The 12787-nt window shown below is 39.8% G+C and overlaps 1 protein-coding gene across 1 annotated transcript in view; it reads left to right on the top strand.

Moving 5' to 3' along the window:
- The window catches only part of LOC146647398 (uncharacterized), a 65399-nt gene that overhangs the window by 2525 nt on the left and 50087 nt on the right, over nt 1–12787 (top strand). The window contains exons 2-3 of the mRNA XM_085388815.1: nt 247–3305; nt 7629–8054. Coding sequence (XP_085244941.1) covers nt 247–3305; nt 7629–7880 — 3311 coding nt within the window. The 3' untranslated portion in view covers nt 7881–8054. The remainder of the gene's footprint in view (nt 1–246; nt 3306–7628; nt 8055–12787) is intronic.

Raw genomic sequence — 12787 nt, 5'->3', positions numbered from 1 at the left:
ATGTGTAATATGTTGTTTTGTCTGATATGTTTTCATACTGTTTAAAAATACATGTTTATTATTACTACTCCTGCTGCACTTTATATATAGACTAATAAGAACAACAACCACCTTGGGGTATTTTACTGTATATAGTAAGCATCTGTACACAGTATAGTATTTTGGATTGTTTTCTTCTTGTTTATTTTTTCTATTTTCATTTCTCTAGTGTGGGATTAAATAAAGTCTATCTCTGTGTCTTTACAGCAATAACTCTGTGGGACCGTAAGGATCTCAGGGAAGATATAGCAGAAAGATCACAGCCCTCTAATGAGTTCGAAATTGTTGCATCTGAATCAATTTCTGGCAAATCTTCAGCTCTAAATGTTGATGCTTCACTGAAGGCAAGTTTCCTGGGTGGACTGGTTCAGGTTGATGGATCTGCCAAATATCTGAATGATAGTAAATCTTCCAGAAATCAGGCCAGAGTAACACTGAAGTTCAAGGCAACCACAAAGATCCAGGAGCTGTCCATGAATCATCTTGGAAGAGGAAACGTGAAGCATCCATATGTTTTTGATCAAGGCTTAGCAACACATGTAGTCACAGCTATTCTTTATGGAGCACAAGCTTTCTTTGTGTTTGACCGTGAAGTTTCTGAACAGGAAAATCATCAAGATGTTCAGGGCAACTTGAAGGTGATCATCAACAAGATTCCCTTACTTTCAATAAAAGGTGAAGGTTCCCTGAAGATGGAAGACAAGGACAAAGAAAGTGTTCATAAATTCTCCTGCAGGTTTTATGGAGACTTCTGTCTTCCAAAACCACCAACAACCTTTCACGATGCAATAACAGTCTACCAAAGCCTGCCAGGATTACTGGGAGACAAAGCTGTACCAGTGAAGGTCTGGCTGCTGCCACTGACAGCTTTAGATTCTTCTGCTGCTAAACTCGTCCGTCAGATCAGTACAAGATTAGTTCAAGAAGCACAGACAGTCCTGGAGGACTTCAGTGAGCTGGAAATGAGGAGCAATGATGTACTGGGAACCAGCACTGCACAGCAGTTCCAACAGATTGGTAAGAAAATGAAAACTTTCAAAGAAATGTGCTCTGAGTTCAAGCTGGAATTCCAACAGACTTTGGCCAAGAAACTTCCATCAATCCGAGGAGGAGGAGAAGAGGAAGCTGAGCTTGCAGAGATCCTGAAGAAGAGACATTCTTCACCTTTCAGCAGCAAAAACCTGAACGAGTGGATGGACTGTAAAGAGAGAGAAGTTGACACATTAATGTCTTTTACCAGGATGATGAAAAACACCAAAATCATCTCGTCTCAAAATGATCTGTACAAGGAAAGTCTGAGTGCAGAGCATGTTGTGTGTTTTGTTTTCACCTCTCTGGGAAAGGATGAACCGTACCTCTCAGCTTTATCAAGATACTTAAAAGGAAAAACCAACCCAGACCTTCAAGATCCTCACACTCATGATGTAGAGAAGGAACAATGGTACGCCTCAAAAGAAGTAACGGCTGAAATGAGGAGGAAAGCAAAACTCTTCAGTGATTTTGCAGAGGCCAACAAGGAGAACAAGAACATGAAGTTCCTGACAGTGGGGTTAACTAATGAGACCCAGGAAGGTTCCAGCATCCACCTTTATGAAGGTGGATTTGCTGTCAGTGAGAACTTTGAGCCTCCTTCAAAGCCTGAAACTGTGACTGCAGCTGACATAAACCACAACAGTGTGACACTGAAGATTTCTCCACCCAGATTTGGAGCAGAGAACATCACCTCCTACTCTGTTGAGTACTGTGTCAGTGGAGAGGATGGATGGCAGCAGAAGACAGAAGCAAAGGCTGAAGAAGTCACAGTGAGAGATCTGAAGCCAAACACAGAGTATGTGCTCAGATGCAGAGCAGTGACCTCAGCAGGTGTCGGGCCGGATAATCAAGTTTCTATTAAAACAACTTCAAGTGGCAGAAACAAAGAAACATGTTTGGCAGAAAAACTGAGAGATAGAAGTGAAAAGATCAAATCTGATTCCCCCTCAGTTTACAAACTGCCTCTGACAGAAGAACACATGAACATATATGGATGCAGGAAGTTTAACTTTGGAGAGGAAAGCACGAGGCCGAATCGTACAATAATGCTTTTTGGAGCGACAGGATCAGGAAAGTCCACTCTGATCGATGGGATGATCAACTACATTGTTGGTGTCGAGTGGGAGGACAGTTTCAGGTTTAAATTCATTAATGAGGATCAGCCAACATCACGAGCTCACAGTCAGACCTCTGAAGTCACTGTTTACAAAATCAACCACCAGGATGGATTTCAAATCCCGTTCTCTCTGACCATTATTGACACTCCAGGCTTTGGAGATACAAGAGGCATAGAAAGAGACAGAGAGATCACAGAGCAGCTACGTAATCTCTTCACTTCCTCACATGGTGTCAGTGAAATCGATGCTGTGTGTTTTGTAGCTCAGGCTGCTTTAGCACGACTCACACCAACACAGAAATATGTGTTTGATTCAGTGCTCTCAATCTTTGGCAAAGATGTGGCAGAAAACATCAGCATTGTGGTGACATTTGCAGACGGTCAGCGACCTCCAGTTCAAGAGGCGATCAATGCTGCAGGAGTCCCATGTCCTAAAACAAAAGACGGACTTCCAACTCACTTCAAGTTCAATAATTCAGCATTGTTTGCGCAGAAAGGATCATCTGAAGAAGTCAGTTGGAGGAAGGGTAATAAAGGAGGCTTTGATCAGATTTTTTGGGAAATGGGGGCAGAAAACATGAAGAGTTTTTTTGCTGCTCTGAGTCTTATAGAAACTAAAAGCTTGACACTGACAAAGGAAGTCCTCAGAGAAAGGGAGCAGCTCGAGATTTCAGTTGAGAAAATGCAGGAGCAGGTGAAACTTGGGTTAGCCAAGCTTGAGGAGATAAAAGAGACGAGTGAGAAACTTAAAGAATATGAAGCAGAGATCAGCAGAAAGGAGAACTTTGAATTTGAAGTTACTGTCAAAAAGCCTGTTCAGGAGGACATTTCTGGATCTGGAAACTACAGCACCAACTGTCAGCAGTGTCATGCCACCTGTCACTATCCATGCACCATAGCAAATGATGCAGATAAAAGATACTGTCCAACAATGGGATCAGATGGATATTGTACTCAGTGTCCAGGCAAATGTATTTGGAATGTACACTTTAATCAGAAGTACAGATGGGTCTATAAAGACGTTAAAGAGAAAAGAACAATAAAAGAGCTGAAAGAAAAGTACTTGAAGGCCAAAGGAGAGAAGATGACTGTTCAGAAAGTGATTGATAAACTGAATGCTGAATATGACTGTTTGCATGCTGAAGGGAAGAAACTAATGGAGAGATCTTCCAAGTGTCTGAACAGACTCAAAGAGACATCACTGAAGACAAACCCTCTGTCCACTCCAGAGTACATCGACATGCTTATTGAAGAAGAGAAATCTGAGGGCAAACCAGGCTGGAAGCAACGAGTTCAGTCTCTGAGGTCCATGAAATCAAAAGCAGAGCTCATGGCTAAAATAGAGCAAGGAGAGAAACTCTTTTACTGAACATTCATGTGATCACAAAGAAGAACGAAGAAAAGGTCGAGAGCAGTTTGAACTGAGATGATAAAAATTTGAACTCAGTCAACGACGACAAACGACACGTAAAAAAAACAACTCATATTTACTGTTTGCTTCCTGATAAGATCTCATTTTAAAACTGATTTATCTTTAACATAGAAGTGTAATTATATTTTATTGGATTTTACAATGTTCAACCTTTTACTTTTTGTTTTCAGCATATTTTATATTCTTTATGTTTGATCTAATATTAAGTTTATTTTCTCAGTGACTCCTGATGTTGATGTTAATGGACTTTTTATTGTGTTGATTTTTATGCTTTTATTTAAAAAGTGTAATTTTACTTTTTGTTTCCTTTCCTGGATTTTTCTGGATTTTTCTGTTGCTTCATAAAACACAGCAAATGTTTATCACACATATGAGAGCAGCTGTTTTATCCTCTGTGTGAGGGGACGTAGTTTTACTAACTCACACGTGTCATTTACACATTTACAGCTTCATTTTCATTTGCTTCCTGAGCACTCGTGCTGCCGGTGTGTTAGCTTTATCTAAGTAAAACCCTTTGCTGGAAGAAAGAGACAATCCGCTGCAGGGGCAAAACAGCGGTCCACCTAAAGAAAAGGCTCTTATACTCAAACAGATACAGATGTGTCTGCCGTACCATATATCAGAAACAGAAGATACAACCTCTCTCATGACCCTCGGATGTATGTGAGGTATGCCAGAACACTCTGGAAAAAGGAGTGAACGTCCTCCCATCTCATAGTACACAGAGTCTTACTAAGGATGAGACCTTCTATCAGTATGCAAACAATTGTAGACTCTAAGCATATATGATTATGTTTCTAAGTACAAATGTCAATTCTAAAATCTCACTGTGACACAGCGTTTGTTCACAGTTAAACATTTATTCAGCCAGTCCTGTCATTAAGTTGTGTTTGATTAAACAGAGACATGAATCCCTTTGTTGTCGTGTCAGGAGCTGCACGCTGTGGTGACCTGTTGTAACAGGAAGCAGCTGGAAGTCACTTTATTAAGATCAGAATTCAGCGAGCTGATTGGTCCATATTCTCTCATTTGTTAGCAGGTGTCCTGATGTTTTTAAAGTAATAATTTGAGCTCTGATTCATTAATAATTACTCGAACCTGCTGGATTAGCTTTAAGATCATGGTCACATGATCATGAGTTTGTGAGTGTAATGTTCTCATTAACATAAAAAGCTGACCTGCAGGATGATTTTGGTGAACAGGCCTCTCAGTCAGCATCACTGATCTGCTTCAGTCTGACTGCTGAGCTGGAAAAAAGCCGAACCTGAAGATTTTATTCTTCATCTTAAACATGTCAGCTCATCAGATAATGCCTGCATGCTTCTACACTGTCTGCTGTTTGAAAACACATTTCACTGCATTTAATACCAACTTGAAGTTAAATGTGACTGAACAACATCAGAGGTAGAAGAAACACAGAGAGCTGTGGTCTGAAGACAGATGAACACAGCGTGTGAGAAATATCAGTGTTATCATTACAGTCAGATTCTTAGTGAACAAAGACACAAGATCTATAGTTTTGTCTCTGCAAACTACCACAGTGGATTTTAAATAAATAACAAATAAAAGAATCAGAATCAAGTTCAGATTTTTAGCTTTAATTCAGGTTTGACAAAAATCTTCCAGTAAATGTTTAAGAATTACAGACATTTCTATACACAGTCCCTCATTTTCAGAGACTCTAAACTGATTAACAAGTAGTTTGATACTAAAACATTGTTGATGCTCAGGCTTGTGTGGAGCTTTCTGTGTGTTTGACTGAGGTGTCTGAAGAGAAACATATGAAGACATTCAGGAGTTTAAGATGATCGTCCAGAAAATTCCAAAATGTCATTGAGGATTCAATGAAAATGGAGGATGGGACAAAACTAATGTTGATAAATTCTCCTGCAGATTTTATGGAGACGTTTGTCTTCAGAAAACTCCACCAGTATTTTAAGATGCTGTAGAAGTTTACCAAAGCCTGCAGGAGTTACTGGGAGACAAAGCTGTACCAGTGAAGGTCTGGCTGCTGCTGCTGACATGTTCAAACTCTTCTGCTGCTAAACTCGTCCCTCAGGTCAGGATAGGATCAGTTCAAGAAGCACAGAGAGTCCTGGAGGACTTCAGAACGAGTGGATGGACTGTAAAGAGACAGAAACCTGCACATTAATGACAACATCAACAACACAAAGGCTCTGCCCACTGCTGGTGACAAAAATGTTTAAGAAGCATCAAACGTTTTTTTTTTGTTTTTTTTTGTTTTTTTCATCAAACGTTTTTAAATAGTTGAATTTGATCTCTGTGCTGCAGACTTCATCATGCACAAGATCAGCTCGTCTGTCCAGGTAGATGGAGGTCAGAGGGTGACCTGTGATCCCTGCATGATTCCTTCACCTCAGGTATCTACCTGCTGTGATGTCATAGAAATGTAGTCAGTGATGAAATGTTGAGATGAAGCTGCAGTTTGTGGCCTGAGCCGACATCACGATGGGACTGTGTGGTTCAGAGCCGGCCTGAATGAATAATAGATCATAAACACATCACAGCTCAGATATACTAACAATAAACTTCTGCTTTATTACTCTGAATCTTTTTATTGTCATTGTGTCAAAACCACAACAAATGAATAAATAAATAAATAAATATGTGTGTGTGTTTGTGGTTGAGTCATTACTGTTGCACAGTTTGGATGTTGCCTGTTGCCTCAGCAACACAAACCTTTGTTGATGGGATGTGAGCAATCTTAAAATAACAGCAGCATTTAAACAGCTTTAATTACAGCCTCATGATGAAAACAGTTTATAATATTTCATAAAATTTGACTCGACTTCCTGTTTCTGTGACTAAAAACAGCAACAGCCTCATTTAGAACAAACTGGTTGTTGAAGGTTTTTGCTTTTACAAATCAGATTAACTCACTTTCTGAAGTATTTTATAAATCAGATCTTTCATCTTCACCGAAGGCTTTCTCTGTGTCTGAAGTTTGTTTTTATAATATTTGACTCTTCTGAAAATGAACCATAGAGCAAAAATGTATTTCTTCCCTGCTGAATCTGTACGTTTGCTGACTTATAAAGAAATGAACAGTCTCTAATATTTGTGAAAGTTTCAACCTAAAATCCAGGAAAAACACATTATTGTCTTTAAGCATTTGATCCTCTAACATCCAACCAGAGTTACTACAGACTGAGGCGCACAGATTATAATCTATAATCAGTCAGTTCTCCTCACTGATTATACTCCTGATCACAACATGTTATGTGTATAAGTGTCATACTCAGCATTTCTCTTTGTCCAATCACAGCGAGTTTTGTTGATGTCAAAGAGCTTGATTTTGTCATGGTCCGACGGTCCCCACCAGCTGGCCTGCCCGTGATGTTGTGTTCTCACTCCCTCTCCCCTCTCCCTCTGTTTGTTTACGTCCGTCGGGGGCGTGCGCTCCTGGGAGCGAAATAAAACACTGTTGAACCATGTGTGAAATACATAAATAAATGAAGAATGATGTTTACAAAATCAACCACCAGGATGGATTCAAAATCCCGTTCTCTCTGACCATTATTGACACTCCAGGCTTTGGAGATACAAGAGGCATAGAAAGAGACAGAGAGACCTCCAGTTCTAGAGGCGATCAATGCTGCAGGAGTCCCATGTCCTAAAACAAAAGACGGACTGCCGGCTCACTTCAAATTCAATAATTCAGCACTTTTAGAAAACAACAGATCAGCCGAACGAGACAGAATGAGTGATGATGAAGAAGAAGGTGAATTTGATCAGATGTTTTGGAAAATGGGGACAAAAAGCATGAAAAGGTTTTTTGCTGCTCTGAATAAAATAGAAACTAAAAGCTTGACACTGACAAAGGAAGTCCTCAGAGAAAGAAAGCAGCTCGAGAATCTGCAGGAGCAGGTGAAACTTGGGTTAGCCAAGCTTGAGGAGATAAAAGAGACGAGTGATAAACTTAACATGTATGGAGCAGAGAGGAGGCGATACCTGGGAATGGAGAAGATATTTGCTGTAAAACTGAAGGCTCAATATGAAAGTTTACAGGTTGAAGTGATGAAACTGATGGAGAAATCTTCCAAGTGTCTGAACAGACTCAAAGAGATAGCACTGAAGGCAAACCCTCTGTCCACTCCAGAGTACATCGACATGCTTATGGAAGGAGAGAAATCTGAGGGCAAACCAGGCTGGAAGAGACGAGTTGAGTCTCTGATGGAGATGAAAGGAAAAGCAGAGCTCATGGCTAAAATAGAGCAAGGAGAGAAACTCCTTCACTGAACATTCATGTGATCACAAAGAAGAACAAAGAAAAGGTCGAGACCAGTTTGAACTGAGACGATAAAGATTTGAACTCAGTCGACAAAGACAAACAACACGTAAAAAATCTCATATTCACTGTTTGCTGCCTGATAAGATCTCATTTTAAAACTGATTTATCTTTAACATAGAAATGTGATTATATTTTATTGGACTTTACAATGTTCAACTTTTTACTTTTTGTTTTCCGCATATTTTATATTCTTTAACTTTGATCTAATATTACGTTTATTTTCTCAGTGACTCCTGATGTTGATGTTTATGGACTTTTTATTGTGTTGATTTTTATGCTTTTATTTAAAAAGTGTAATTTTACTTTTTGTTTCCTTTCCTGTAATTTTTCTGTAATTTAGTTGCTTCATAAAACACAGTAAATGTTTATCAGCTATCAGGGCGCTGCTAGGATCAGAGCTTTGAGGGTGCTGAGCACCCAGAGAGCTGACCAGCCAGGCAACAAACTTTACTCGGAGGAGTTTGAGACCGTCTCTGTCAGTCCCTGCATCCTTAAATGTCTCCAGTTGTCCCGAGTTCTCTCTGACTGTCTCCTTGGTGCATTTAAACCCCTGTTCCTCCCTGTCCTCGTCGTCTGTTGTCTTCGTCTCCGTTATCAGGCATCATAATTTTACCATCTCTGTGCAAGTCTGCAAATTTCTTTATTAAACCATAAGATTCTTAAATTCATCAAGTCTCTCTGTGCCTCGGTCCTCGTCACAAAACATGACATCACTGTTTTGTACATTTTAACACAATTTAATCCCACATTTTGAAAAGTCTGTAACAAAACCATCAAATCTGATAAAGGTTATTTAAATGCTGCAAAAGAAGAATGGATTGGAATAAAAAAATACAAATCCTAACCTTAATTACTGGGAGAATAATGAATGATGCTCACAGTGAGTAAGAAGTAAACTGAGTGCATTTTTGGACAGAGATTCACTTTTCATGTGTGTGTATAATAGGTACATAATAGGTACACGGGTACATAAAAATAACTGCAAAAACAGAAGAATCCTTGAAATCTACGAATGTACAAAATAATGATAAAAGAATTATAGAAATGGAGGAACCTTTGCCTTTGGTACAATCTCTACAATGTATGAAAAGATCTTTACTGCAGATTCTACTATGGCTCTGCACAGTTTGTATTTTATTTTAACCAATGTGACTTTTCATTTTAGAAACAGATTGCAATTTTGTGTTGTAAGATTTATGAGTTTCATGCTTTCATAGTGCTACTTGGGAGAGCTTGACATTTTCTCAGTCACTGTGAAAAGTGTGAGAAACACTGATAAGTGTCTGTGTGCTTTTGGAAAACATTTAAAGCTGCTGCACAGAATCTTTGAAACAAGCTTAAAACATTTTTAGAAACAGAGCATCTGCTTCTCTCTACAGCTCCTCACTCCACCAGGGCTGTTTGGCACTTGGACCATCCCAGCCTTTGCTTTTATTGTTTATTTTATTTTATTTTCACTTGCTACACACGGGACAGACTTGACTGGGGGAAAGAAAGAGGGAAAGAAAAACAGTGGGGAAGAGGAACAAAACAAAAAATACAAATATCAATCACCTGGATCAGTAATACAATAAACAACATCACGATGATATATGGGAATATGACAGTAAATACTAAATATTAAACATTATTGTGCAGCACGTAAGATCAACAGAACACAGTGTGCTTTGAGGTAGGAGCCAAAAAGGGTGTAGTTTGTGGGTGTGATCACCTGTGAGCATGAGCGCACTTGTGTTTAACAGGTTCCTTCATGTAATGATCTGCTAGAGAAGACCTTCCCAAAGTGTGGGGCCCGCCCCCTAGGGGGGACGCAGAGCCATTGTAGGTGGGGAGCGGAATGAAAAGAGGGGGGGGGGGGGGGGGGGGGGGGGGACAAAACGCTTGAACACTGCTAGCACGGGGCGCCCACAGAAACGCAAAGCAGGAGATGAAACATCGTTGAATATGTTTCCAAACCAACTTCATTCTAAGCCAAAGACTAGAAAATATGGTGAAGCAAATCTTCCCTTTGGTTTCACCTGCACAAGAGCCGAGGTAGGTCTTATTAAAACCAGATCCTTTTGTCCCCGTGATAGAACAGAGAAAACCAACTCATAGTGGTCAAAACATTTATATTTCTTTTTATTCAATCATCTTCCAGAAGAGAGAGAGAGAGAGAGAGCCCTGCACAGCCCCAAAGCTAGTTGCAGAAACTCTAACATTAGAATTTAAAAACGTCTCACATATAGGTGTTATTTTGGTACTTTACACGTCACACAGTTTCGATACAAACACTCCTTATATGGTACAAGTTCCTCTTTTCTGTCTGGCTTCCTGTATTTATTAATATACTTTTATAGCTCTACACTAACTTCCTGTTTCTCAGTCTGGCTGAGCACTTAGTTTATGAGTCTAAAGGGGCCTTGCTGTACAAACCTTCATTATTAAAGTTCATAAAACAATATAATAGAAAATAAGTCTTAAAATATATATTTAAATCTCAACATCATATAACCAAAAGGCTTTAAATAAATAATAGTAGATAGTAGGGGTGCAACAATTGTCACAGGCTGGGTCTCTGACCCAGCACTCTGAGTTCTCTTTGTATTTTTCTCATTTTTTGATATGTTATTAGTTTTTGTGTTATTTCCTATTTTGCCTTTAGTTTGGGCAGTTATTGGTTATTGTTCCTGGGGTTTTTATGTTTGGGGTTTTGTATTCATTCATCACGTATTAGGTCTGTCTTATTGTGTTGTCATGTTTAGTTTTCAGTGTTTCCTGTTTTATTCTGACAGTGTCATGTGTTCTTTGTTTATTGTATTTAGCTTTCCTCTCCTGGTCCTGTCATTAGGTTTATGTCAGTCAGCTGTTCCCCCATGTGTCTCCACTTCCCCTGATCACCTCTTGTATGTATTTAAGCCCTTTGTTTTCTGCATGCCATTGTCGGGTCGTCTGTTATTTTGACCTTAGCCTTAGTTTTCGGCTTTGCCTGTTTATGTTCTCCACAGTTATAGTTATAGTTTTTGGTCTTAGTACCTCTTAGTGTTTTGTTTCGTAGTGTTTTGACAGTTTGCTTTGGTTTCCTGGTTTTCCCTGCCGTCTTCTCAATAAAGGATCACTTTTCTGTTTAAACTTACTACTCCTCGTCATCATCTGCTTTTGGGTCCTGTTTCCATACACATCGGCGCACCCCGCCGTGACAACAATAAACAAAATTCACGGTTCGGTTCGGTTCGATATTTTTTCGATACAAAAATAAATGTTCATGCTTTTTTAATTTGTCATTTATTAAAATTACAAATATGTATTTTAACTCAAAAGTACAGTTTTTAAATTTAATGTTGCTGAAACTACAAAGTAATTTAAAAAATCTATCTGATGGAGAAATCCCTCATCTTTGGAAAAGAGAGTTTATTACAGAGAAATGGCTCTTTCCAAAATAAAAGCTCTACTATACGCTTCTGGGCTATATTCTCAGCAGCATATTAAACATATCAGGTCCCCATAAGGAGAATCATGTGCTAACGGCTGTCTAAATGACTCGGGTAAAGTTTGTAGCATGCGTGCTTGTTGTTTTTGTCTTTGCACTAGGATGATGTCGGAGTAAATGTGCAGTCATATTCGTTGTGTTCCCACTAGTGCTGTCAGCGTTAATCTCGTTGAAATGACGTTAACGCCACAACACGGCAAATCTCCGTTAACGAGCTACCGCCGATCGCCCCGTGCATGGGGCTGGACGGCCAACACGTTAACGAGCTAACTGCGCTAACACACTAGTTCCCACCCATGTAATTGAGCATTGTGTGGCACATCCAACATACTGTTTTACTTTAGTCCATGACGCGCTTACCTTCAGGGTCATACGTCACATGAAAACCAAAATAGTTCCAAACGCCAGATCTGAATGAGGGTGGGGGAGGTTCAATTTGCCGTGTTGCAACGAGAGCTTAACTTCTGTCTCGCTAGCTTGCCCTGCGCTCAGTGAATCTGCGTTCGACTACTCCGCCTAGGCTGCACTGTCGAGCCCAGATCCACTGAGCGCTCAACACAGACAGCATCATCCGGAGAAAAGTTGATAAAATAAATTAAAAATTTTGTATTGTTCGATACATGTGCGTACCGAACCGAAAGCACTGTATCGAATGGTTCAATATCAATACGAGTATCGTTGCACCCCTAGTAGATAGGTCTGGAATGATTTTCACAAAGCCTTCTTAAGAAGAATATTTCTTATATAGGACCAATGTTCCCTCTAAGCTGCGCTGGCTCGGTCTCTGCGCACAGAAAATCTGTGTTGCGCACAAAAAGTGAAGCCACGTTAATGACAACGTGCACAACCATTGGAGATGTGAGCAGGACTGACGGAACAACTGACGGACAAAGTGTGGACTTTATACCAGTTTTTAAATTGTGTTGATCGGCCACGTAAAACCAGAGTTATGATAAAATATCTGCAATGTTTGGTTTTCTTCCTGAATACTGTCGTTGTTTATATTTACTGCGGGAAGAAACGGTAAAAGCGGCGTTTTATAAGGAAAACACTCGAAAGCCTGTGAGCAAAGACACCCCCCCTCCCCGCCTTTCCTATTGGTGGAAAAATGCACCATGTGGACCAATCAAAACATGATATGGCAACGTGGCATTTAGTTGTTTAGGACGGGGGAAGTTTAAGGAGTGACGGCGTGTTTGAGATGTGAGAGATTTGCGACGTGTAGCACAAATCTTGTGTAGTCAGTGTGTAGTTAGTGTGTAGTCAGTGTGTAGTTAGTGTGTAGTCAGTGTGTAGTTAGTGTGTAGTTAGTGTGTAGTCAGTGTGTAGTCAGTGTGTAGTCAGTGTGTAGTTAGTGTGTAGTTAGTGTGTAGTTAGTGTGTAGTT

Source organism: Rhamphochromis longiceps, linkage group LG18, assembly GCF_057381845.1.
Source record: "Rhamphochromis longiceps isolate RC_006_pf linkage group LG18, R_longiceps_female_GT1.1, whole genome shotgun sequence".
Taxonomy (NCBI): Eukaryota; Metazoa; Chordata; class Actinopteri; order Cichliformes; family Cichlidae; genus Rhamphochromis; species Rhamphochromis longiceps.
This window is presented reverse-complemented; position numbering and strand designations above follow the sequence as displayed.